This window comes from Pelophylax lessonae (genome assembly GCF_965119305.1).
Source record: "Pelophylax lessonae genome assembly, chromosome: 3".
NCBI lineage: Eukaryota > Metazoa > Chordata > Amphibia > Anura > Ranidae > Pelophylax > Pelophylax lessonae.
The window spans coordinates 288,518,639-288,546,493 of NC_138770.1; the positions used below are offsets into that span (position 1 = coordinate 288,518,639).

Below are 27,855 nucleotides of genomic sequence, written 5' to 3' on the forward strand. Positions count from 1 at the left end.
TCCGGTGGACATGTTTTCAGTGTTTCCCATTACAATCAATGCGGCGGCCATTTTCTTGTAGTCTGTGGAGCGGTGATGCGGCGGTGGGCCTCTAGTGGCAGTGACAGCTCTTCCTCTTTCTCTCTGATCGCCGCATGGCAAGCAGCAAGGCGCTCTGGGTCCTTCCCTAAGTTGGTGGTGGTGAGTCCATGCCGGGTGCAGCTCCCTCCTTTCTGCTATAGCTGGTGCGCTGGGACTTGTAGTACCTCTGCTGCAGCGGTGGGGGGGATTATTTTAGCAATTTTTTTTCACTTATTGCGGGCGGTCCCCAGGTTCAAAATGGAGTCCCTGGAGCATGTGCCACCTCACCCACTTTCGGAAGCTGCAGGACCCTCTGGGTCTCAGTCTGCCCTTGCGACCATGACGGGGGCCCTGCAGTCACTAGTGTCCAAAGTTGATATGGCCCTTCCAAAGTGGCCTAGAAAGAAGCGCACCCCCCCCCCCACCTTCACCTGTATCCTCTTCCTCCTGAGGTGGATTTGGCCGCCACGGATGCGAGTCAACCCAACGGGTCTGCGTTCACGCGCACCCTGAGTGCTCTGACGGTGAGGATGAATTGGGGTGTACCTGATGCTGACTGAGTCAATTTGGAAATCGGATTCCTTGTTTGTCCTTACGGATAGATCTCGTAAGGGGCAGGCTGCATCTGCTGCTTCCATTTCCAGATGGATCAGGCAGACGGTGCAGGCCTATTCCATCAGGGGTCAGGTTCCTCCTTTCCCCTTTAAGGCACATTCTACAAGGGCACTTAGTGCCTCCTGAGCCTTCAGTCATTAGTAGTCAGTGGTCCAGGTGTGCAAGGCGGCCACATGGTCGTCTGCATACATTCTCAAAATTTTACAAGGTGGATGTACTCGCATCTGCGGATGCTGCGTTTGGCCGCAAAGTTTTGCAGGCTGCTGTTGCAGAGGCTCCTGCCTCTTGAGGGTGTATTTTTTTTTTCTGGTTGGTGAGCTCCAGTTGTTCCAGGTTGAGCTCCTGGTTTACCTGGTTGGCTATGTTTAGCCCTTTTGGGAATTCTGTGTATTGCTGTGTTTTCCCACCCCTCATGCTGACACTGCTTTGGGACGCCCCAATGGAGCTTTGTTTGTCAACGAACGAAAGAGAAAACTGGATTTTCGTCTTACCGTAAAATCCTTTTCTCTGATGTTCATTGACGGACACAGCACCCACCCTTCTGTTGAGTTGGGTTATGTATTCTTCTGACATTGCTTGTTACAAAACTGAAGTCCTATAGCAGGAAGTGGGAGTATACCCCCTAGGACTGCCCTAAAGGCATAATCAAACGTGTTTCCGCTTAGTATCCTACTGCTATGGAGAGCAGCATAACTCGAGGGTCGAGGAAGATCTGGAGCTATGTCCGTCAATGAACATCAGAAAAAAGGATTTTACGGTGAGACAAAAAGCCAGTTTTTTTTGTGTCCAATTCCTTAACTACTTCCGGTCCACGCTATATCCGAAAGACGGCTGCAGCGTGGACTCTAATTTTCGGGAGGCCGTCTTTAAATGGACTCTCAGAAACAGGCTCCCCGCGCTCTCCCACGAGCGGGCATCGGGGAAAATCTGTGTCGGCCGTGTCCCTTGGACACAGCCAATCACAGATCGTGGTAAATGGCCAATCACAGCGGCCATTTTCCACGTGATCGGCCCATGCAATGAGAGATGATCTCATATGTAAACATATGAGATCATCTCTCATCGCCAGCGCTCCTCACACAGAGACTGCAGTGTGAGGAAGGAGGAGAGCCGATCAGCCGCCGGGGACACAGAAGAATGTAATTAGGGCACTGATCAGCAGTGCCCTGATTACAAAAGGTAAAAAACATACACAAAGTGCCCACCATCAGTGCCCACAATCAGTGCCCATAGTGCTGCCAGTCAGTGCCCATCAGTGCCAGCTCATCTAGGCACTGATGAGCACTGACTGGCAGCACTATGGGCACTGTGTGGGCAGTGATGGTGCTGCCCATCAGTGCCGCCTCTCAGTGCCCAGCAGTGCCACCTCTCAGTGCCCAGCAGTGCCACCTCTCAGTGCCCAGCAGTGCCACCTCTCAGTGCCCAGCAGTGCCCAGCAGTGCCGCCTATCAGTGCTCATCAGTGCGGCATATTAGTACCTCCTCATCAGTGCCCATCAGTGCCGCCTCATCAGCGCACATCAGTGAAGGAGAAAAATTTATTTATTTTCAAAATTTACTCGCAGAAAATAAGAAAAACTTTTTTTTTTTTCAAAATTTTCTCTTTTTTTCTTTTTTTTTTTTGTAAAAAATAAAAAAACCCAGAGGTGATTAAATACCACCAAAAGAAAGCTCTATTTGTGTGAAAAAAATGATAAAAATGCCATATGGGTACAGTGTAGCATGACCGCGCAATTGTCATTCAAAGTGCGAGAGCGCTGAAAGCTAAAAATTGGTCTGGATGGGAAGGGGGTTTAAGTGCACAGTAGGCAAGTGGTTAAAGATGCAAATGGATATTGGATTTGGAAGCAGCACTTTTTAAATCTGTGCTCATTTTGTCCTTTTACTTTCAGTTAAGTCCGGTATCGTAAAGGTTGGTGGGAAGGCTGCACAGCTTCGAGAATATGGAGAATGGAGGGAAGATCAATAAAGGCCAAGAAGATGAGATGGTGAGCGAAACTGCATTTTTGTATATCTTTATGTAGTTTTTGTCATTTTATCTAAATTGATAAAGTGGTAGAAGCAGCCTTGTTGAATCATTGTCTGCTCTTTTATATCCCTCGGGGAATCCAGTGGTATAATTTTTCGGTCATGATCCTTTGACAGAAGCTTATTTCTATCAGACTGGCTGCCATACACACAGGCTAATGTCGGCCGGTTTCTATTGAAAGGCATTCTATTCAATTCTATGAAATCCATCACAAACACCAGATGGTAAACGGCATAGTTTTGGAAAAAATGACACAGTTATTTTGCATAAAGTTAATCAATAGAAGTTAAAAACACACACTGGTTGGATGTCGGGCTGAGCCCGTGTACTTGCCCCCACTGCTAGCTGGGTTTCTGGCCAGTGTCAATGTCGCCAGCAGGCGTCCGTGCCGTCACAAAGATGGATGCTTGATGTGACAGGGCTCCAGGTGGACCAACGGTACACAGACCGATACAGAAAACACTTGCACCGGACAGCTGAAGTGGAGCCTTTAAGTTTTTTCCACCACTATGCCGTTTACCATCAGGTGTTTGTGACTGATTTCATTAATACAATTATTACCAGAAGCGCTCCCTAACTTCCAGCCTTCTCACTGATCTGACTCTGCACCCAGGAGTTCCCATCGGAGCTGCTGAGGTTATACACAGGTTTTTCATCCACTGGTTGTTTGGACGCCCTTGTCTCTCTTTGTCTGCAAGAGTACCTGTCATTTTTTTTAAATGTACAAAAATATCAGCCAATACCGATATGCATTCGCAAAAGTATCGGCAACGAAAAACTGATAGGCTCCACTCCAGGTAAAGGTCCAGTAACACACAGTTTATTGCATAAAATCAATAGAAGTTAAAAACACACACTGGTCGGATGTCGGGCTGAGCCCATGTACTTGCCACCGCCGATGTACTGCTAGCTGGGTTTCTGGCCAGTGTCCATGTCGCCAGCAGGTGTCCGTGCCGTCACAAGGATGGATGGATTCCTGATGGGACAGGGCTCCAGGTGGACCAACGGACCGATACATGAAACACTTGCGCCGGACGCAAGCAGTGGCAGCGCGGGAGATGACATCATTCCACCGCGCCGGCAAGAGTCATGGTGATGGGACAGTTGGCTCTTCCACTGTAGGAGTCGTAGGCTCTTTCTCCCTGTCTCTTGCCGGGGTGGGAGAGTGACGTCCTCTTCCGCGCCGCCGCCGCTTCAGCTGTCCGGCGCAAGTGTTTCCTGTATCGGTCTGTGTACCGTTGGTCCACCTGGAGCCCTGTCACATCAAGCATCCATCCTTGTGACGGCACGGACGCCTGCTGGCGACATTGACACTGGCCAGAAACCCAGCTAGCAGTACATCGTTGGTGGGGGCAAGTACACGGGCTCAGCCGACATCCGACCAGCGTGTGTTTTTAACTTCTATTGATTTTATGCAAAAAAACTGTTGTTTTTTCCAAAACTATGCCGTTTACCATCAGGTGTTTGTGACTGATTTCATTAATACAATTATTACCAGAAGTGCTCCCTAACTTCCAGCCTTCTCACTCAATATTTGGAATATCGGCAATATCAGCCAGTTCCGGGACCAATACAGATATATCGGCAAAAGTCAATATCGGCCCTCGATATATTGGCCTTGCCGATAATCGGTCGATCCCAGGCATTATAACAAACCTAGTGCTTTGCATTTGGTCCTATCCAGATCTGTGCATGGATTTTCAAATAAAAGTATTATTTTTATTTTTTTTTGGTCAGTGCCGACTGTTCCCAACATACTATTAATCCAAAGCAAATGCATTTATATTTCTCTTGATGCCTCCAGTCACTGTATATTAACCACTTGCCGACCGCTCACATGGAGCGTACTGCGGCAAAGTGGCTCGTTCCCGTCCAGCGACGTAGACCTACGTCGCTGGACTCCTCCCCCTGTAGGCGGCGCTCGTGCGCCGCCGGAGGCGCGCTCCCGCTGTTTTCATTCACAGCGGGAGTCGGGCCAGGGGAGGAGCAGCGGCGATCGCCGCTGCTCTGCCCCGATCGTCGGGGAATCTAGTGAGGAGATCCGCCCGCCTGTGTAAACAGAGCGGGCGGATCTCCATAGTGACAGGGACTGACAGATCGGAGTGTTCAGCATAGCTGGACATCCGATCTGTCCTTCTGTCACTGTCACCTCCCCTCCCACACGTCGGTAAGCACCAGGCATACATTAGCCCCTCCCTCTCCAATAAAATTAACCCCTTCCCTGCCAGTGTCATTTTTACAGTAACAGTGCATATGTATAGCACTGATTACTGCAGTAATGTCACTGGTACCCCCAAAAGTGTCAAAAATGTCAGTCAAGGGTCCGATCTGTCCGCCGCAATGTCGCAGTCCCGCAAAAAAAATTGCAGATCACCGCCATTACGCATTAAAAAAAAAAAACACCAAAAATGACAAAAATCTTTCCCTTTGTTAATAAACGCAATAACTTTTGCGCAAACCAATCAAAATATGCTTATTGCGATTTTTTTTTTTTTTACCAAACATAGGTAGCAGAAAACAAATTTGCCAAAAATTGAAAAAAAAATTGATTTTTACATTTTTTTGGGGGGGGAATTTCATATAAAAAAATGTTTAAAAATATTGTTATTTTTTCAAAATAAACGCTCTTTCTCTATCGCTCATTGACAGACGTAGTCCTCGGTGATACAGCACCTTCGGGTTATGTTGCCTCCACAGGAGCAGGACTAGACAGGAAATAAAAATGCTCTGGCCACACCCCAGGGGCAGTCCCCGAGGGTATATCCTCTCTCTCTCCGCCACAGCAAATCAGTTTTTTTCTGTCTAGTCAGGAGTAAGGACCTAGATACCTTGCTGGGATCTTCGGTCCTGGCAAGATTTTTTTCTTAAAAGATTTTTTAGACAGCTTTTTTCTCCAGTGTTCCTGTGAGATCTTCAAGCAAGAAAGCTGAACTGGGCGACGGGCTGGATGTTGAGATCCGGTGGTCACCCCAGTTCAGCCTACGAGCGCGTGCAGGCCATAGCTCCGCGCTGGGTCGGCCGCGACATAGTCCCACTGGGGGACTGACCCCGCGAGTTAAACGTCTCGCTGAAACGCCAAGGACCATGAGTCACGGCGTCCGTATTGGTCGACAGCCCTCCCGCCCCGGGGGAGAGGGGTACTGTCAGGAGTTGGTGCCCGCCTGGTTCCGGTATGGTGAGTAGTATGTTCCCCCTTTTCCCCTGACGGGTCTTGTGGTGAACGCGGGCCCCTCTCTGTATGGTAAGATAGAGTCCCCCTCTATCCTATAACATGGCACAGATCCCCCTACTTTGAGTGTGATTTTATGTGCAAAAAGCCAGGAGGCTTGGTTTGGGAGCTAACAATCTAATTGTATACATGTTAAAAAGATTGTAATCAGTGGCAGTCTGGGAATCTTACTGTGATAATAATAAGGTACCTACCAGTCAGAAGCCACGGATATGTAGACTGCCTTCCTAGTCAAATCTCCAGCTATAGCAGGCCTTCCGAACGGCCATGCGGTCCGCCAGGGCCGGTACCGCCAACCACGCCAAATCCCCATGCAGAGAAGGTGTTGTGTGCTCTGCAGCACACCGCTATTCGGTACAGGCCGCCGCCATTTTTTTTGCTGGATCGCACGAGCCGCCATTTTGGCGTAGCCTCGTGTCTCCAGCATGGGGGCGGCCATGTTTGAGGTGATCCAAACACCTCGTGGAGCTAGGGGAGGCGCTGGAAGGCGTGCAGAGGGGCGGAGCCGCCTCCTTTCTTCCTGGGCAGCCAGCCAAAAGACTTCCTGTTTGTGAAGACAGCGCTGTAACCTGTTGCAGTTAAACTCTGAGCATCAAGTGGTGAGCCTGGGGGTCTATCTCTCTCTCTCTCGATCGATAGGGATCCCTAGCAGGTAACACTAAGGGGCTTTTGTGGCGCTGGGGGTCTGAAAAAAATTGAATTGAATTGTATTATCCGGGAAGTTACTGGAATAATCATGGACCCTGCCACACAAATTCCCCCACCTGTTTCCCTCGAGGGGGCCACGGGACCCGCCGGTGCACAGAGTATGGATGCATTTACAGCAGTTTTGGAGTCTTTGGTGGCTCGGGTGGAGGCAGCCTGTCAGGGACGGGGGTCAAGGAAGCGACCCCCGCCTACCCCTATATTATCTGACACCTCTGACTCAGATTCAGAGATGGTCACTGCAGCTGCAGGTCCCTCTGCAAGGGCTGTTACCTCAGGTAAAGCTCCCTCAGACAGTGAGGAGGACGTTCCTTCTCCCGCTATAATTCAGGAAGAAGCATTGGTGGACGCACTAGTTGTGGCAGTGCGGGAAACCTTAAGACTTGAGGTTTTACCGGCAGAGGCAACTGAAACAGAGATTCCCTTTGGTACTAACAAGCCCATCAAAACGGTGAAGGTTTTTCCTGTACCCAAGTGTTTTTGTAATAAAATTAAAGGAGAATGGGAGCATTCTAAGCGTACCTTTACGATTTCCAAGCGTATTGCTAGACGCTATCCATTTGAGGAATCCTTCATTAAGAAATGGACGGTACCACCAGTGGTGGATCCACCTATTTCCAGGCTGAATAAAGCCACGGTTATCCCAGTGGAGGACACTTCGTCCTTTAAGGATCCGGTGGATCGGAAGATGGAAGCAGAGTCCCGCACTGTCCCGCACTATCTTCTCTCTGATAGGGTCAGCATTTAGACCAGTAATTGTTATTGGTCTAGTTTCCCAGACACTTACGGAATGGGCGAGATTGGTACGCCAAGACCTTAGGGGAAAAGATATTCCCCAGGAAACATCTGATTTGATGGAACAGATTATACAAGGGCTACAGTTTATCTGTGATGCAGCCTTGGACACTACTCCCCTATTAGGGCATGCATCTATGTCAGCGGTAATCCTCAGACGTGTGCTATGGTTAAAATGCTGGTCAGCTGACCTAGGTTCCAAAAAGACCTTGACGAATCTCCCCTTTCAGGGGAATCGTCTATTTGGGGCCAACCTAGATGAAATTATTAAGGATGCCACTGGGGGCAAGAGCACTTTCTTGCCACAGGCTGCTAAAGCTAAGGGACCTCGCAACAAGCGAGGACCTTTCTTTACCGCCCATAAAGGGTTCGTACGCCCGGCTGGAACAAGCGGGAAAGGCAAGACTCCTCCAGGAGGGTTCAAGAAAGGCTGGTCGGACAAACAGAGGACCGACTCAGCCAAACCCGAAGTAAAGGATTACACAGCCTGAAGGTGCGCCCCCACCCGGGTTGAGGGTGGGGGGACGTTTTCACCGGTATTCAGGACATTAGATCGAGCATTGACTACTACTACCGGTGCGATTCTTCCCTTCCAACATTTAAGTACTACAGGGAGCGGTAGTCACCGTTCCCTGAATAGATCTTTTCCTTTACCTTTTCCTAAGATTAGTCTCTATTCCCCACAGGAATCGGATCTGGTTGACCAGACAGACCAAGAAGCCTCTAGCCGGGTGACTTCGGTCCCTGAGGTTCAACCAGAAAAGATCACCCTTCCTGATAGGAATCAGGTATCTGATAAATGTGTGGGAACAGAAAACGACCAGACTTTCTCGGATGGTCGGGGCCAGATAGCTCTAGGGACGCCTGGTTCAGATCCAGTCAGCACCAGTGGTCCTAGAAATTCTAGGCTGGCCTCGTCAAGCCGGCCTGGCCGACTTGGACATGCTAGTCGCAGACGTTCCGTGGGAACTTCGTCTCAGGGAATGTCTGTGGTCTCAAGGACCAATTTACCATCGTGCTTTACAGTCGCTGGTTTTAATGGCCTGGCCATTGAGACCCAAGTACTGAAGGACAGAGGGTTGTCAGCTTCAGTCATTCCTACCCTTATTAAAGCAAGGAAAGCGACTTCCAGCAAGGTCTATTATCACACATGGAAGACTTATATTGTGTGGTGCGAATCTTTAGGATTTCCTCCACGTACCTATTCGGTGACTCGAATATTGGCTTTTTTGCAAAAAGGGGTTGAAAACATCAGGGAGATTCCCTTGCTTACTTTATCCCAGAAGGTGGCCTTCTTGGTGGCTATCACTTCTGCTCGCAGGGTGTCAGAACTGGCTGCGTTATCATGCCAGTCCCCATACCTAGTGATTCATAGGGATAAGGTAGTACTTCATCCTAAGCCATCCTTTCTTCCTAAGGTGGTTTCAGATTTTCATCTGAATGAAGATATTGTACTACCTTCCTTGTGTCCTCAGCCCAATCATCATCGGGAACATGCGTTGCATTCCTTGGATGTGGTTCGGGCAATCAGGGTATACCTGAAAGCTACGGAATCATTCCGTAAGACGGATTCACTTTTGTGATCACGGATGGCCCCAGAAAGGGGTTGCCTGCATCTGCCGCGACCATTGCCAAATGGATTAGACAGACGGTGGTACAGGCTTATTCTATTAAGGGTCAGAGTCCTCCGTTCCCTGTTAGGGCGCACTCCACTCCAGCGCTCAGTACTTCCTGGGCCTTTCGCCATCAGGCGTCAGTGGTCCAGGTATGTAAGGCGGCCACCTGGTCGTCGGTACATACCTTTACAAAATTTTATAAAATTGATGTGATGGCATCGGCGGATGCCTCATTTGGCCGCAAGGTTTTGCAGGCCGCAATTTGAGGAGACCGGTGGTCTACCTCGAGGGTTTTTTTCTGTTTGAAAAATTTCTTTTTGTTGAGTCTCATCATTAAGGATGAGCATTGTAAACTTCTAGTTGGCACCGGTTGGGCCTTCTAGATTGGGATTTGATTTCCATTTTCCCACCCCTCATTTGTGATACTGCTCTGGGACTTCCCGAAGGTGCTGTATCACCGAGGACTACGTCTGTCAATGAGCGATAGAAAAAAATGGATTTTTGTAAAATCTTACATAAAATCCTTTTCTCTTAGCTCATTGACAGACGTAGTCCCCCGCCCCTCTGTTTTTGAGTTGGGTTGGGTTAAATTCTCTAAGCACTGCTTTTGTGACATAACTGATTTGCTGTGGCGGAGAGAGAGAGGATATACCCTCGGGGACTGCCCCTGGGGTGTGGCCAGAGCATTTTTATTTCCTGTCTAGTCCTGCTCCTGTGGAGGCAACATAACCCGAAGGTGCTGTATCACCGAGGACTACGTCTGTCAATGAGCTAAGAGAAAAGGATTTTACGGTAAGATTTTACAAAAATCCATTTTTTTTTGTTTATAGCGCAAAAAAGTAAAAATCGCACAGGTGATCAAATACCACCAAAAGAAAGCTCTGTTTGTGGGAAAAAAAGGATGTAAATTTCGTTTGGGTACAGCGTCGTACGACCGCGCAATTGTCAGTTAAAGTCGCACAGCGCCGAATCGCAAAAAGTGGCCTGGACGGAAGACAGCAAAATCCTCCGGTGGTCAAGTGGTTAAAGTGTGACTAAACCCACATCATAAACTATCACTAAATGCTGTATTACATGGTTACATTGTCAGGTTAAAAAAGACACTAGTCCATCTGGCTCAGCCAATAAAATGCTGTTCATACTAAGTCACTGTGGGATGCGCTTTCTGTATTCTGCAAAAAACTAGTTTATCCTTCAGCTCTCTCTCTCCCCCTTTTTGTTAATTTCCCCAATTCAGCTAGGGATTTGGTAGCTGTGGTGGCAACTCTGTACATGCTCAGTTTTCAGTGAGTTTCTATGCTGAGCATTTCCTCCCTATCACATCTGAGCAGCCCATGGTGACTATAGAGTCACACATATACACAGGGATAAATGAAAGCCCATTCTCTTCTCCTCCTCTTTTTTTTATGTTGAACATGTGACCAGCAGCGGAGGACCAGAAGCTCCTCCTGCTTATGTTTCTCTGCAGACAGAAATAGAAGGGACAATGTAAATTAAACAGAGTATGGTTAGTATCACTTTAAAGCAATCCCTTCAGTCACAGCTCCAGATGTTAACTTCTAAACTATCCTTTTTGCTTGCAGTACACTTAACTAGTGATCGACCGATATCGGTTTTTCGTTGCCGATACCAATATTTTGGCCAATGCATATCGGCCGGCCGATATGCGCTGATATTTTGAACATTTAAAGTTTTGCAAAATAAACACAATTTTCGACACAAATCTGTTACTGAACATGTTAATGTTTGTTTATTAACATTTTTAACACTGCAGTCAGTGAAAATTAAGCTGCTATAAAAAAGGTAGACCACAACAGACAGTGGATTGGAGGAGTCAGTGGACTATTGCTGCAGTAGGGCTCCCGCTGCAATGATTTTAAATCACTAACTGCAGTCAGTGCAAAACTGCTAGAAAAAAAGCTAGACAGTGGGGAGTCAGTGACTACTGCTGCAGTAGTACACTCACTGCAATCATTTTAAATCACTACTGCTGTAGTAATTTAAAATTATTGTAGCAGTGAGTGGTGCTCTCCTGCAGCAGTAGTCCACTGACTCCAATCCACCGTCTAGCTTTTTTTTTTCTAGCAGTTTTGCACTGACTGCAGCCCAGTGTAGTCAAGACAAAACTGCTAGAAAAAAAGCTAGACAGTGGAATGGAGTGGAGTGGACACTAGTACTAAACTACTACACTTTTAATACTCCCAGTTAGGTAGAACAATATTATAGTGCAGAAAGCATAACATTTCAGTATGTTCACCAGTTAAACGGCTTCTTTTCTTTTCATAAACTGCTGCCACTTCACTAAAAACACACTCATTTGGTACTGAGGAAGGAGGAGCAGAAAGGTATCTTCTAGCATGAGAAGCAAGTCTTGTAGCGTGCCTCATTGTCTTTCCACCACTGAAGAGGATCCCTTTTTCTGTCAATTACTGATTCCTTCAAATAGAGATGAAGTTTATCATCCAAGGTCATTATTGCAGATTCAGAAGAATCCTCTGCATGAGGCCCCAATAAAACACTGAACATGGCATCTATTTGACCAGGATGAAGTTTCTCTTCTGTCCATTGTCTTTTTGCACATTTTTCTCCTGCCTGCATCCTGCTCTTCCACATTAGAAACGTGTTCTTCTTGACTTTTCTTTTCGGCAGGAGGAACCTCCTGCACCTTCTGTTGAATATCTTCTGTTTTTGCCTTTGCCAATACATCATCAGAAGAGAAAGGATGGTTCTTGTATTGAGGATCCAAAAGACATGCAAGCACAACATTTTTATTCTCTTCATGCTACTCAAAATGTTTGGTGAGGTTGTCCCTCATGGCCTGCCTACATGTTTTAATGCCACGTGTGTTGGGTCCTTCATTCTGTTGAAGAAGCATCTTCAGCACTCACAAATGGGATGACAGATGACACAGATGAGTTGTAATGGCTCACCTCTAGTGTCACTTCCTATATGGGGAGGATGGTCTCAATGACATTGGCTACAATGTCCCACTGAGCAGTAGGAAAAGAATGTCCTCCAAGTCCATATTCACCTGAATATATGGTAAGAGCTTGCTTCTGCTCCAGCAATCTTTGCAGCATGTGAGGTGTTGTTCCATCGTGTTGGAACAGCCTGAATCAAGTTGTTTTTGGGTAGGCCAAGGTCTTCCTGAATGCACCTCAGTCGCTGCTTGGCAAGGATTGAATGGTAGAAATGGCCTGCGCACTTTATCAGCATGCTAATTATGTCAAGCAAAGCTCTCTGGTTTGACAGACCACCATTTACCACAAGTTGGAGGGTGTGTGCCATGCAACTGAGGTCTGACACTTCAGCAAATCTCATTTCTTTCACCATGTTCACTCAGCTGTCTCGAAGCACAAGCATCACTCACTCTTTGGTGATTCCCCATTCTTCTAGCATGCCTAGAAACATTTCTCTAATGTACTCCCCAGTGTGGGATCCTTGCATCACTTTTGTATTCAACACCAAATGCCCTCTTGTCCATCTGCTGTTAATGAAGTGGCATGTAAAATTCAGTGATTCCGTTTGTCCTGACCAGCAGTCAGTCATGAATGAGTGAGTTGCCAGCATTCTCTGGTTGCAGCGTACCCTTTACTTTCTCAACAACCTTTTGGTGAATCTTTCCCAGCATTTCACTTTGATAAAACCTGTCACTGTTACTTCAGTGTGTACCTTAGCTCAAGTATGGACATCAACCGCTTAAATCCAGAGTCAGACACCATTGTAAATGGCTGGTTTTCAGTGACCATCTCTGTGATTACTCTCTTCAGCAGTTGGGATCTTCCGTCCGATTTTAGCCACCTGTTTTTTTTTCTGAAACCTATCGGTTATTGTTGCCTGGGATAGTGATGTTTCACCTTGTGATTCATTTTGTTTTTTCTGTGCGGCATGATACAATTCAAGATGATGAACTCTTAGATGGGCCCAAAGATTTGACGTATTTTTGATTTTTGCAGTTGATCCCATGCTTACATTGTTTTTGCACGTGTTGCACACTGCTGCTGCTTTTCCTGAAGATGGAGATGAGAACTAGTCCCAGACCACACTTTTTTAATTTTTCTATCTGCATCCATCTCCATTGAAATTTGAAAGACACAAATGAGATTGAATATAGGCTTAAAAAAAACATCTGGCTGGCACCCTTTGGTGGGTGGCTGGCTGGCTGGCACCCTTTGGTGCGTGGCTGGCTGGTTAGCACCCTTTGGTGGCTGGCTGGCCGGCACCCTTTTGGTGGTTGGCTGGCCGGCACCCTTTTGGTGGCTGGCTGGCCGGCACCCTTTTGGTGGCTGGCTGGCCGCCACCCTTTTGGTGGGTTGGCTGGCCGCCACCCTTTGGGTGGGTTGGGTGGCTGGCCGCCACCCTTTGGGTGGGTTGGGTGGCTGGCCGCCACCCTTTGGGTGGGTTGGGTGGCTGGCCGCCACCCTTTGGGTGGGTTGGGTGGCTGGCCGCCACCCTTTGGGTGGGTTGGGTGGCTGGCCGCCACCCTTTGGGTGGGTTGGGTGGCACCCTTGGGTGGGTTGGGTGGCACCCTTGGGTGGGGTGGCTGGCTGGCTCCCTTGGGTGGGGTGGCTGGCTGGCTCCCTTGGGTGGGGTGGCTGGCTGGCTCCCTTGGGTGGGGTGGCTGGCTGGCTCCCTTGGGTGGGGTGGCTGGCTGGCTCCCTTTGGTGGCTGGCTGGCCGGCACCCTTTTGGTGAGTTGGGTGCCTGGCCGGCACCCTTGGGTGGGTTGGCTGGCTGGCACCCTTGGGTGGGTTGGCTGGCTGGCACCCTTGGGTGGGTGGCTGGCTGGCACCCTTTGGTGGCTGGCTGGCCGGCACCCTTTTGGTGAGTTGGGTGGCTGGCCGGCACCCTTTTGGTGAGTTGGGTGGCTGGCTGGCACCCTTGATTGCCCCCCCCCAATAAAGAGCACCTGTCACTAGCCCACCAGAGTACCTGTCACTAGCCCACCAGAGTACCTGTCACTAGCCCACCAGAGTACCTGTCACTAGCCCTCCAGAGTACCTGCCACTAGCCCTCCAGAGTACCTGCCACTAGCCCACCAGAGTACCCGACTACCTTCCACCTGCCCATCAGTACCTATCACTATTCATCAGTACCCATCAGTACCTATCAGTATCAGTACTGATCAACCTAAATACCGATGTTATGGCAGCAGATAGCTGCCATAACCCTGGTATTTTTTTAAAAGGTGGACGGTTGACTTTCCGATAAGGGTGGTCCCAGCGGCGGATTCACTGCGTGATCACCCTTCCAGGATGGCGGAAGAGGTGCCCCCCCCTCCTGCCGCGTTCCGGTTCTTTTTGCCTGCTTATCGGACCCGCCGGCAGCGGGGAAAACGATCCGGTCCTGGATCCTCACAGACAGGATGTCGAGTGAGGGCAAGCTTGCCTTCACTCGACTCTATGGTCTTGGAGGACCGGAGCTACGACAAACGTCGTTGCCTAGCAACCGGTTTAAAGGTCCTCCTTTTTTTTTTTTCATTTTTATTATTTTTTTCTTTCTATCTTTTAGTGTACTTGTGAGATCTGAGGACTTTTTGACCCCAGATCTCACAAAAAAGAGGTCCTGTCGTGCCTATTTCTATTACAAGGAATTTATGTGAAATGACACCCCAAAATACATTCTGTTGCTTCTCCTGAGTACAGGGATACCACATGTGTGAGACTTTTTGGGAGCCTAGCTGTGTACAGGGCCACGAAAACCAATCCCCATCTTCAGGTTTTCTAATGGCGTAAATTGCTTATTTTACCTCTGCGCTGACAGGTCACAGTTTCAGAGGCCCTGAAATTTCAAGATAGCACAAAACCCCCCCAAATGACCCCATTTTGCAAAGTAGACACTCTAAGCCATTTGCTGAGAGGCATGGTGAGTCCATGGAATACTTTATATTTTGCCACAAGTTTCGGGAAAATTATTATTTTTTTTTTTTTTACACAAAGTTGTCACTAAATGATATATTGCTCAAACATGCCATGTGTATATGTGAAATGACACCCCAAAATACATTCTGCTGCTTCTCCTGAGTACAGGGATACCACATGTGTGAGACTTTTTGGGAGCCTAGCTATGTACGGGACCCCGAAAACCAATCCCCACTTTCAGGCTTGTGACCTGTGACAAAAAATGAAATATTCAATGAGCTCAACATGCCTCTCAGGACATTCCTTAGGATGTCTACTTTCCAAAAAGTGGTAATTTGGGGGGGGTTTTGTACTGCCCTGCCATTTTAGCACTTCATGAAATGAAATAGGCAGTCAGAAATTAAAGCTGCGTAATTTCAGTATTTACTCCATAGTTTGTAGACCCTATAACTTTTGCGCAAACCAATAAAAATACGTTCATTGAGATTTTTTTTGTCAAAGACATGTAGATAGATACATTTTGGCCAAAATATATGACCTAAATTGAGTATATTGGATATTTTTTAAAAGACAAAGTTTAAAATATAATTTTTTTCTCAAAATCTTCGCTCTTTTTTTTATTTTCGCAAAAAATAAAAAGCCCAGAAGTGATCAAATACCACCAAAGTACCAAAGAAAGCTCTGTTTGTGGGAAAAAAAGGACGTAAATTTAGTTTGGGTACAGCATTGTGCAATTGTCAAAGTCACAAAGTGCCAAGTTGAAAAAAGACCCCTGGTTTTTGAGCAGCCAAATCCTCCGTGGCTTAAGTGGTTAATACGTCAATTTGTAAAAAAAAAAAAAAAAAAAAAAAAATCTTCATTTTGCAAAAAATTGTGGGAAAAAATTACAACTTCAAAAAACTCACCATGCCCCTTATTAAATACCTTGGAATGTCTTCTTTCCAAAAAGGGGTCATTTGGGAGGTATTTGTACTTTCCTGACTTTTTAGTGACTCAAGAAATGAGATAGGCCTTCAGTACATCAGGTGTGATCAATTTTCAATGATTAGCGCCATAACTTGTGGACTCTATAACTTTCACAAAGACCAAATAATATACACTTATTTGGGTTATTTTTACCAAAGATAAGTAGCAGTATAAATTTTGGCCAAAATTTGTGAAGAAAAATTACTAATTTGCAAAATTTTATGACAGAAACAAAGAAAAATGCGTTTTTTCACAATATTTTCAGTCTTTTTTTTTTTTTTATATTGTGCATAATGTTAAAGGCTGCTGTGACTGAAAAAAGAGATTGAGAAACCTTGCTCTAAGGTGCCACAATAACAATTTGAGTATGTTTTGGCGTGTCTATACATTGTTATTGAAATCAAATAATAGATTCTGGCCATGTGCTAATTGACACAGCCTACTCGGAAAAGCATTTAGGAAAACTAATGTCACACACCATGCTGATCCTATAATTAGACCCAAAACTGTATACATTTGAGGGAGAGCCACTCTCCTGCTTTATAGTACAAAGCATCTGTACATAAATTGAGTAAATAAGTCTGGGTGTGTTTTCTTAAGCAGCATAATGCATTATAATGAACTTATTTTATTTTATCCTTTTTGGTTTGTTATATATACAATTTAAAGCATTTTATTACAATTGACAAAAAAAACAATTGATCATTGTGCAATTCGGAGCTGTCTTTTGTGTTATCTAAAAGAGCCTAACTAGAGAAATGTGCATGTTTGGCAGAGTGCTTTGCTATTCTTTATTTTATCTTTATTAGCACAGACCTACAATTTTAGGATTTGTTCACATGAACAGACAGCCTGTGTTTAACCATGTAGGCTTTGTTAGGTTTTACCCCTTCATGGCCAGTCCATTTTTTTTTTTTTTTTTTTCGATTTAGCACTCTGCTACTTTAACTGACAATTGTGCAGTCATACACAAATAGAGCTTTCTTTTGGCGGTATTTGATCACCGCTGTTTTTTTTTTTTTTTTTTTAAATTGTATGAATAAAAACAGACTGAACATTTTGAAGATTATAATAATAATCTTTTAATAGATTAGACCAGTGTTTCTCAACTCCAGTACTCAGGGCACACTTACAGGCCAGGTTTGCAATAAAACTGAAATACATCAAAGGTGATATAATTTGCTGCTCAATGATTGCAGCATTCTAGTCTGCATCTCCCCAAGGTAATACCTAAAATCTGGCCTGTTAGTGTGCCCTGAGGACCGGAGTTGAGACACACTGGATTAGACTGATTAGATATTTCAGCCCTAAAGTTATAGCGTCTACAAACTATGGGATATATATACTAGGGCTGAACGATAGTCGATGTGATATCGACTATCGTTCTGCAGGCACAGGCGATATTCATATCGCCGAAGCCACAATATTCAGGCATTAGGCAGAGCGGGGAGAAGTCCGGACTCGGGGGGGAGGAGGAGGACTTAGTGACTGCGTCCGTCCCACACTTCCCTCCCAGCTCTGCCTCTAGTATCCAGCCGACCATTACTCCGCCCTTCTCCGCCCATTGTCTCTCCTGGCTGCATCGGGGGCGGGATAAGGCTGTAATGTTTTTCAATGGAGAGACAATGGGCGGAGTAATGGTCGGCTGTTGACAAAGAGGGAGGGCTGGAGTACGGGGCAGATTGCATGGCGGGGGAACAGTGTTTGCAGCAGGAGAGGGGAGAGATGTCCGGAGCATGGTGGAGGAGCACTGCGGGACAAAGGCTGCTACCGACCGCCCGCTTCCTCTACACTCTGGCTCCGACAGCAGCGTCATCCTGTATACAATTATATTACTGCCAGAAGTAAGAGCAGCCAAACACAGAACGATGTGTGCAAGCCATCCCCACACTATTCACACATCACCTTGGCCAGCAACAACACAATGCTAACCCGCACTGAACTCGTAGCAATCTGTACACAGCCTTGCCTTACGCCCACCAATTAGAGCGGAGAACCTCTGACCAATCAGTAGCTACGTTCGGACGTGCCCGCGCGATTTGAACTTAGTCTGGCGGAAGTGTGGAAGGAGTGGGCGGGGATGTTAGGGATTCGGGGGAAATAATGATAATAATTGGAACACGGAGGAATATTGAGATAATCTTATAGTTCCTGATTGTCATCGTTCCAGCAGGTGAGTGGTCACGTGTCACGGTGCGGCGGGATGGCGGTGTGTGCTGCGGCTGAGCGGAGGCGCCTGCTGTACAGGAGATGTGACTGGCATTTGTACGGTGTATTCACCCCCCAGCTGATCATTGTATACAGTATATACACTGAGCGAAGATATACTCTTCATAGCACCACACAGGCTCCTCTTTAGAGTCTTCCCAGCCAATCAGTGTGCTCCTTACAAAGGCTGCTACCGACAGCCCGCTTCCTCTACACTCTGGCTCCGACACAAGGCTCGGGCGGGAGAAGTTCTAGGAGTGTGGTGGATCCCCTGGCAGAAAGCTGAGCTCTGCTAACTGATCCCTCCTCCGGAGACTGTCTGGAGAAATATCGCGATATATATCGTTAAAAACGAAATATCGCAATATACTTTTTTCCCCAATATCGTGCAGCCCTAATATATACTGTCATTTTTTATTTCTTTTTATACTAGTAATGGCAGTGATCAGCGACTTATAGTGGGACTGTGATAGTGCGATGGGAAAACTGACACTGACATCACCAGTGACCTTAATATAGTGATCAGTGCTAATTATATACACTGTCACTGTAATGACACTGGCTGGGAAGGGGTTAACATCTAGGGGCAATAAAAACTATGTGCCTAGCAAATTGTTCAATAAATGCTGCTTTTATGAATAAATGTGGCAGATTTTCTCCCTGCTTTGCTTTGTTTTATATCGGAAATGCCAAATCACATACATGTACATGATACAGCACAATATACTGTGGGGGCCCGCAGTGATTAGAGTGTAAATTCATGTTTTCAGCAACAATAAAAAGGTTGACTAACACTGTACGCCCTTATCCCTGGTCTCTGCAGATCAGAGCGGTTGACTGGTCAGCGCTGGCACAGAGGATCGCTCTGACCTGTTTCAGAAATGCTGCAGAGAAGAGGAGAATAATGGCGATTTCAAATCCTGGGACTGCTTCACTAGCTGCATGGGTACTGACGGCTCATCAACCACAGATTTGAAGGGGGACTAAACCCTCCTGAATTTACAGACAAGGAAGCGGCCCTCCTACCCTTGGTTGTTCTACCTTTGGTTGTTCTGCAGCTTGCCTTGGGTTGCCCATGTGGTGATCTATGACACCAGCCATTTGATGGCTTGACCGTTCAGTTGAGAGCTGACATAAGCACACTAACTGTAATCCTTATCATCCAAGACATGCCTTGAATTTAAAGCCTAGTACCTACTGGCCAAATGTCAGGAGGCATCAGCTGGTTCAGTAGAAACTGGCTGACATTCAGCCTCAGTGTACTGCAGCCAGTCGGACAGATGCCGACCATTGGGCCGGCCTCTGTTGATGGTGGCGTGACTAAAAAAATTCTGCCGATCGGCCAATGGCTGAGAGTGACTGGAGTGTTCTGGCGGCATGGGGAGGCCGTCCCCCTGTCAGAACACAATAGAACAGCAGGGGAGATCACTGTGCTAACGTTGCATAGTTAGTACAGCTGCTCCCCCGAGCTGTCAGTTGTTTTTTCATTCACCCCTGCTGGGTTGAACGACAAAATATACTACTAGTGTGTGTGTGTGAGGTATATCTGTTTTGGGTAAACATTGAATCATTGAGTTTATTTTTGCTTTAAATACAGCAGGGACTGGGAAGGGAGGGTGTGGGTGGAGGGTATACAGTGTTCATCTTTTAATTTTTTTCTGAAAACGTAAACTAACCCTTTTTAAAGTGGTCCTCTTTGTCCCTATGTGTGTAATTACTGAACAATACAGGCTACGTGCCTGTATTTAGCTATCTCTACTTTGCTACTGACCTTGGAAATAATATTTTGTAGTTTTGAAAGTGTTCTTTGAAAAAAAGTGTGTGTGTGTGGGGGGGGGGGGGGGGGGGTGTAATCTGTCTTTCAGTGGCTTTCTTATCCAGGCACAGTTCTATAACCGTTTTTTTTTTATTCTCTTGCAGGAGATCTGTGGTTACAGTCTGTGCCGGTGGAAGTTGGCTCTGGTAGCAGTAGGAATACTGTGTACTGGTGGCTTTCTGCTGCTCCTTCTCTACTGGCTGCCTAAATGGCGTGTGAAGGCGACGTGCACTAGAAGGACATTGAAAGAGTGTGATGTTGTGCTGCTAAGAACCACTGTAAGTATGGGGGGGATGTTGAAACTGGATTGACCAGGCTGTATGTACATAGTTAACATCACTTATTGCTATCAATTCACAGAAATGTGTTTTCTTTATTGTAGGGTTTATCTTCTCTTTTGTTCATCGACAGACACAGTACTCCATAAATCATAACTACTGGGTTATATTGCCTCCTCCAGGAATAGGACTAGGCAGAACAAAAAAACACCTGGCTACGCCCATGGGGCGTCCTAAACTTGGTATATAACCCCTCTTTCTGCTCTAGGTAATCAGTTTTATTCTGTCTAAACAGGAGTAAGAAAAGAAGAAAAAAGGGGCGCACCAACCTAGTGCATTACCACTAAAAATGTATCAAAAGTATACATTATACTCACAAAGCAGGTGTGTATGGACACACATCAACATAATACACCTAAAGTCTCCAAGGTAGCCAAGGAACCGCACTGTTGAATGGTATGCAGTGTGCCGCATGAGGCTGCTGTGTCTAGGTTGACGCGTTTCAGGGGCGAACCCCCTTCCTCAGAGCCAAAAAGAGTTGCTGCTGAACCACACTCTGGAAAGGCCAGGGATTAAATGGGAGCTGGCCACACCTCTTCCTGTTCCACCCCAACCAACGGGTGGGTGGGGGGTCGAAGGGAGGGGAGGGGTCAGATGGTAAGAAGGTGGGAGGTACGCCCACCTAAGCCAGAGTCAGACATTCTCCCAAAGCCAGACCAGACTGTGTCAGCAGCCGTATGGAAACAGCAGCTTTTGAAACACTTAATATAGAAACCAGAGGAGTAGTAAAACATTATTTATATATATATATATATATATATATATATATATATATATATATATATATATATATATATATATATATATATATATATATATATATATATAATAAAACCATATATAGATGTTCAGGTGCAAAATCCAAACCACATTCTCATAAAACATGAGCAATAGCTAGTATAACCCTGCCAATATAAAATAAACACTGACCTTGAACACTTGAAAAGTGCATGACATATATATTTGGAATCATTTTGCATCAGGCTAAGAGATGTGCTAAGAAATGTATGTGTGGGACCCATAGGAAGATCACATGGAACTCATTGCATGGGGTACAGGGCATGCTCCGGAGCATGGGGGTGAAGAGGACCTAGGCTCCCGGCTGGGATCTCTGGACCTAGCATTTTTTTTTCTCCTTCCTTACATCTTTTATGTTTTTTCTCTCGGGAGATCTACAGTCAACTGCTGGGCTGGGCAACGGGCTGGATAATCTAGATCCAGTTGTTCCCCCAGCCAGCGAGTGCGTGCAGACCACAGCTACGTGTCTTGACGGCTGCATCATAGCCTCACGGACAGTGGCTGGCCTACGAGTTAATTGTCTCGCAGGGTCGCATACGACCGGGATTGGGTCTGAGTCGCAGCAGTCCTTGGGCCGACAGCTCACCTACTTTGGTGACAAGGATTCTGTCTGGAGCATAACCCGCACCGTGGAAGGGTAAGTGCAGTCCCCCCTCTCCCCCCCCTTTTTTTTTGTGGACGCGGTTACCTCCAGGGACGGTCAGACCTGCCTGCAAGTTCCCTCCTCCCATCCTTAAATCCCTCAGTGAGCTGGGCTTCCCCCACTCCCTTTCCCCCCTGTCTGGACCTGGAGTCTGGTGGGGGTCCCAGGGCAGAGGATACAGGGAAGACCCTTTGGGTCTTCCTCCGCTATCCCCACTCTGTAAGGGTCCTGGGATAGTATTCGTCCTGCCCTGATAGTCTGGAGGGGTCCCAGTGTAGGAGACGCCTAGGTGCATGCTGTACTGTTTGCAGTGTGGGTATAGTGCAGGGGGCTCCCAGTGCAGAGACTGGTGGAGATTGCACAGCAGAGTCTCCCCTAAACGTGTGTCCTTGGAGGGATCCCCTTGCAGAGTGCGCAGGGAAGATCCTGGCAGCATGCTGTAGCTAATGGCCATTTTCCCTTTGTCTGGCTGGTCTCCGGTTGGCGGCCATATCTGTGTAGCCTGGTGATGTCATGGGGGCCATTTTCCCTTAGTCTAGCTGGTGTCCGGCTGGCGACCATGTTTGTGTAGCCCGATGATATCACGGGGGCCGTTTTCCCTTGGCCCAGGAAACGCTGGAGATGACTGAGGGCTCGTGAGGATGCCGAAGCTCCTCCTCTTCCGCCTCAGTTTTCTCTTCCTGTGCCTTGGACATATGAATAGGGATGGCGTCATGATGATGCTGGGTTCGAATTCTCTGCACTGTTCTGGTCAGTAGAGTAAGTCCTTGAGGGTCCCTGTTATCTTTCTCTCTGTTGATAGGTACCCTGAGCCTTGAGGGTATCCTTTAGTTGTGCCAAAAGATCGTTTTTGTACGGCAAGGTCTTCCTTTCCTTTTATGGAGCCTCAGGGTCACATCTCCCCTACTGACCCTCTCATGGAGGTGGCAGGTCCTCGGTTAAGTCTGTCTCATCTCTGATCTCATCTCTGATTCTGAGCCTGATGCCGCCGTGGACGCGGCCCATCCAGGGAGGCTTAATATCACATCCCCAGATCCACTCGACAGTGAGGATGATTCCTCCATGGTCACAGCAGCAGCTGGTAGACACAATTATCACTGCAGTAGGTGAGACTTTAAAAATGGAGGATGCAGCTGTGGTAGCCACGGATGTGGCTGTGTCGCTTGGAACGCATAAGTCACCTTGCGCTCCAAAGGTGTTTCCCTATGTGCCTTATTTTGATAGGTTTTCCTGTAAGAAATGGGAACAACCAAAATTACCCTTTGTGGTCCCCAAAAGTTTTGCTGTATGTTACCCTTGTGAGGAGCCACTTTTTAAAAAAAGTGGACTAATTCTCCAGTGGTGGACCCTCCTGTTTTCAGGTTGAAGAAAGCAACCATGATCTCAGTAGAGAGGAATTCCCGTCCTTAAAGGACCCGCCTGACAGGTAAGCGGAGGCTGCGGCGCGCATCATGTTTACTAAGACTGGTTCGGCATTGCGGCCAGTCTTTTCCTCAGCATTGGTGTCTCAGACCTTAACTGAATGGGTCAAGCTTTTGTGCCAGGGCCTGGGGAGTGAGCAGGTCCCCACTGCTTATGTTCATTTAGCGGACCAGTTGGTCCATGGGCTGCAGTTTATTTGTGTTGCAGCTTTGGATACAGCTCCTGTGCTGTTCAAACCTTGGGGCCTGCAGATCCCCTAAAAGCGGCAAAGGTACTCCCTTTTCACGCCTACTGTGACAAAATTGTTGCGAGTCAGTGAAGTTGTTCTAAACGCAATAATGGTAACCACGCATGGTGTGGCTAAAAAGCTGGTCAGCGGAAAGGACCTCAGCCATTTAGGTCATCTGGGGGTCCCAAGAAGACGTGGTTGGGTAAGCCGAGAACAGGCCCCTCCAGATCTGCAGACAAATCTCCGTTTGCATGAAGGGATGCCCTCACCCGCATCTGTCCAGAACCAGGGACCTCCTTGATTCAGGACAAATGGGCCCACGAGCTGCTCTGATTGAGTTACAAGATCAAATTCAGGTCCCGAATGTCAGACAGATTCTTCCCGTCCAATCTACTCCTATCTTCAGATTGGTTAAGGGATCTACGAGAGTGGGTGCAAGATCTGATGTCGCAAAGGGTGATTTATGCCGGTTCCCTTTTGGGAACACTTTCAAGGGTTTTATTCAAACCTGTTTACTGTTCCCAGGAAAGAAGGGGAAGTGCATCCAATTCTTGACCTCAAGGCTCTGAATTGCTTAGTGCGGGTACAGAGATTTAGAATGGTGTCCATTCGCACGGTAGTGGCGTTCCTACACCAAGGGGACTGTTTGGCCTCTATCGATACCAAGGATGCATATCTGCACATCCCTATTTACGCTGGACACCAGTGTATTCTTTGCTTCACTGTAGGAGAGGAACATTATCAATTTGTGGCGTTACACTTTGGTCTCGCCTCCTCCACCCCCAGGCTCTTCACCAACGTGTTGGCTCCGGTATTGGCATTACTGTGACAGCGGGGGATTGCAGTACTAGGGTACCTGGACGATCTCCTCTTAGAAGCAGACTCCCACTTTGTTCTGGTGGGTGATCTGTCAATCGCTGTACAGACTCTGCATGAGTTCGGTTGGACCATCAAATTTAATAAAGTCTGCTCTGGTTCCAGCCTCCAAAATAGTTTACCTGGGACTGACTCAGCGAGGGTGTTTCTTCCCCCGGAAAATCTGCAAAAGTTGCAGAGGGCGATTCAGTTGCTGTTATCCAGCACTCTGTCCTCATTGCAGACTTGCATGCGAGCTCTAGGCTTGATTGTGTCTACCTTCGGGGCGGTTCCGTTTGCCCAGTTCCACACAAGAATCCTTGTCAAGTGGAACAAGGATCTAAAATTTTTGGTCAATCTGATTTCAGTTGAGTCAAAACGCAAGAAGTGCTCTTCTGTGGTGACTCCGATCCTTGGCCCTGCCTCGTACGTGGAAATCGTACATCTCAAGGTGTGAATCGATTAAGGTGCACCCACGCTCCTTTTCAGTGGCTAGGATATTGGCTTTTCTCCAAAAAGGGGGTGAGCAACGGTTGGCTTTCGGTACTAGTTAAGGCCAGGTGTCTGCTTTGGCTGTGTTTTTTCAATGCCCTTTAGCTACGCATTCTTTAATTCACACTTTTATCTAGGGAGTTCTTCATGCGGCTCCTCCGATACAGTCCCACGTTACCTCTCTGGGATCCTAACTCGGTACTGTCTGTTCATCAAAAATGTCCCTATGAAAACTTAGGGAGATTCCTCTGCTTACACTGTCACAGAAGGTAGCCTTTTTGGTGGCTATTACTTCTGCCCGCAGAGTATGTGAATTGGCGGCGCTGTCCTGCCATGCTGTTCTCCTCCTCTGGTGGCCCACAGAGATTGTGGCACTTCGACATAATCAGTCATTTCTTCCTATGGTGGTTTCTGATTTCCATTGAATGAAGACATTGTGCTGCCTTTACTCTGTCCTAAGCCCAAGCAGCCCAAGTAAATTGCCTTGCATTCTTTGGCTGTGGTCCGGGCAATTGGGGTTTGCCTGGCGGTTACTGAGTCTTTCAGGAAATCAGACTTTTTGTCCTCACTGAAGGACCTCAGGAGGGATGGGCTGCGTCTGCTGCCTGCGACCATATCCAGATGGATCAGGCAGACGGTGGTACAGGCGTATTCATTTAAGGGCCAGGTTCCACCTTTCCATGTGAAGGCGTATTCTGCTAGAGCGAAGAGTGCCTCTTGTGCCTTTCGCCATCAGGAGTCAGTAATACAAGTTTGCAAGGCGGCAACTTGGTCGTCTGTGCACACCTTCACTAAATTCTACAAAGTAGATGTGTTGGCATCCTTTGATGCTTCTTTTGGCTGCAAGGTTTTGCAGGCTGCTGTTTTAAAAGAGCAATTTTTCTCATTGAGGGTGTATTTTGTTGCTAGGTGAGCTCCAGTTGTTCCTGGTTAAGCTCCATGTTACCTGGTTGGCTAAGTTTAGCCTTTGGGAATGACGTTCTTTCTCTGCGTTTTTTCCCCACCCCTCATGCAAATAATGCTTTGGGACGTCCAATGGTTAAGAAGAATATGGAGCTGCGTCTGTCAATGAACAATGGAGAGAACTGGATTTTTGACTTACTGTAAAATCCTTTTCTCTGAAATTCATTGACAGACGCAGCACCTGCCCCTCTACTTTTGAGTGGATTGGGTTTTTTTTACTTCTTTCACTGCTTGCAACAAAACTGAATCCTATAGCAGAGTGAGTGGGTATATGCCTTTTAGGGACTGCCCCATTGGCGTGGTAAAGTTTTTTTCCTTCCTAGTGTCCTACTCCTGTAGGAGGCAGCATAACCCAATGGTTAAGAAGAATATGAAGCTGCGTCTGCCAATGAACTTCAGAGAAAAGGATTTTACGGTAAGTCAAAAATCCATTTTTTTCTTTTGTTCATTGACGGACACAGCTCCATACCTTCTTGACCCTTGGATTATGCAGCCCCCTACAACGCTAGGACACTAGGTGGGGAAAAAAATTGACTATGCCTATAGGGAAGTCCTAGGGGGGATATACTCCCCCTTCCTGCTATAGGGCTTCAGTTTTTTTTCCTGCCTAGTCAGGAGTAAGGACCTAGTTCCTTGCTGGGATCTCTGGTCCTGGCATTTTTTCCTTTTTTAAACTGAATTTTTTATTTTATAGTTTTCTGAACCACAATCAAGTCTGTTTCAGTGAGAACTACAATCAACTGCCGGACTGGATGACGCACTAGATATCCTAGATCCTTAGTCTTCCTAGTCCAGCCTTGTGCTAGGTTGGCTGGGACATAGCCCCACCGGACGGAGGCTCTCCGGCGAATTAAATGTCTCACAAGGATGCATAGCCCTGTTCACGACCTGTGTCGCAGCACACCTCTGGCCTGCAGGACCCCCATTCCAAGATAATGTGGTGGTCTGCCCAGATTGGTGCCTGCTCTGTTACAAGGTGCGATGAGTAGTGTCCCCCCCTCTCCCCTGGTGAATTCCTGCTGGCTGCATGTACCTGAGGGTCCTTTAGGGGCCCCGGGAGTCACGTGGGCGTCGCATAGCGCCACCATTTTGCTGTGGATGACTGCTATTGGTATCGGCGTCTGTTTGTATAGCTCGGCGGCCATGTTTTGGTAGTTCCCCATTGAAATCAATGTGGCGGCCATTTTCTTGTAGCTTGCAGAGCAGTGATTCAGCAGTGGACCTCTATTGGCAGTGCCTGTGTTTCCTCTTCCTCTCTGATCTCAGCACGGCATGCAGCTTGGCACTCTGTGTCCCTCCTGAGTCGGTGGTAGTGACTCCCTGTGGAGGTGCAAGCTCCCTCTATAGCAGCGCTTTTGGTGCGCTTGGACCTGTGGTGCCACCGGTGCAGCGGTGGGGGGGATTTTTACAGCGATATTTTTCCAGATTTTGCTGGCGATTCCCAGGTTAATCATGGAGTCCCTGGAGCACGTGTCACCATCTGACCCACTGCGGTGGACTGAGACCGCTGGGTCTCAGTCCACCCTGGCGGCCATGACTACGGTCCTGCAGTCACTGGTGTCAAAAGTTGATATGGCCCTTCAACATAGGCCTAGCAAAAAGCGTCCCCCTGCCTTCACATGCATACTTTGCTTCCTCAGATTCTGAGGATGATTTGGCTGCCGCGGACACGAGTTACCCTACTGAGTCTGCATCCACGCACCCGAAGTGCTCTGACAGTGAGAATGAATCCTCTTCCACCACAGAAGCGCATGAAAAGGCGCTTGGGAAAGGCACTGATTGTATTAAAGCGGGGAAACTTTAAAATTGATGGACTCGGCTAATGCTTCGTCAGGGCAATTTGGTACCTGCAGACCATCCAAGGCGACTAAGGTTTTCCGCTTTCTTGCCTATTTGATGACCTTGTCCCAAGTCAGTGGTGTTTCCCAAAACGCATGGTCGGGATACCGAAGCGTTTCGCTAGAAGGTATCCTTTTTGAAGAGTCCCTTTTGAAGAAACTGACAGTTTCGCTGGTGGATGATTCTCAGGTTTCTAGGTTAAATGAAGCCACAGTGCTACCGGTGGAGGACTCTCCGTCTTTCAAGGACCCCTTTAGCATCCTTGGCATACATTAACCTCTCCCTCTCCAATAAAATTAACCCCTTCCCTGCCAGTGTCATTTTTACAGTAACAGTGCATATTTATAGCACTGATTACTGTAGTAATGTCACTGGTAC

The 27,855-nt window shown here is 47.2% G+C and overlaps 1 protein-coding gene across 2 annotated transcripts in view; it reads left to right on the plus strand.

Annotated features, from left to right (window-relative positions):
* Positions 1-27,855, plus strand: part of ATP13A3 (ATPase 13A3) — a 449,747-nt gene that overhangs the window by 64,290 nt on the left and 357,602 nt on the right. For both annotated transcript variants that reach the window (XM_082249624.1, XM_082249623.1), the window contains exons 2-3: positions 2,567-2,662; positions 20,003-20,176. In XM_082249624.1, the coding sequence (XP_082105750.1) occupies positions 2,618-2,662; positions 20,003-20,176 (219 nt within the window). In that variant the 5' untranslated portion in view covers positions 2,567-2,617. The remainder of the gene's footprint in view (positions 1-2,566; positions 2,663-20,002; positions 20,177-27,855) is intronic.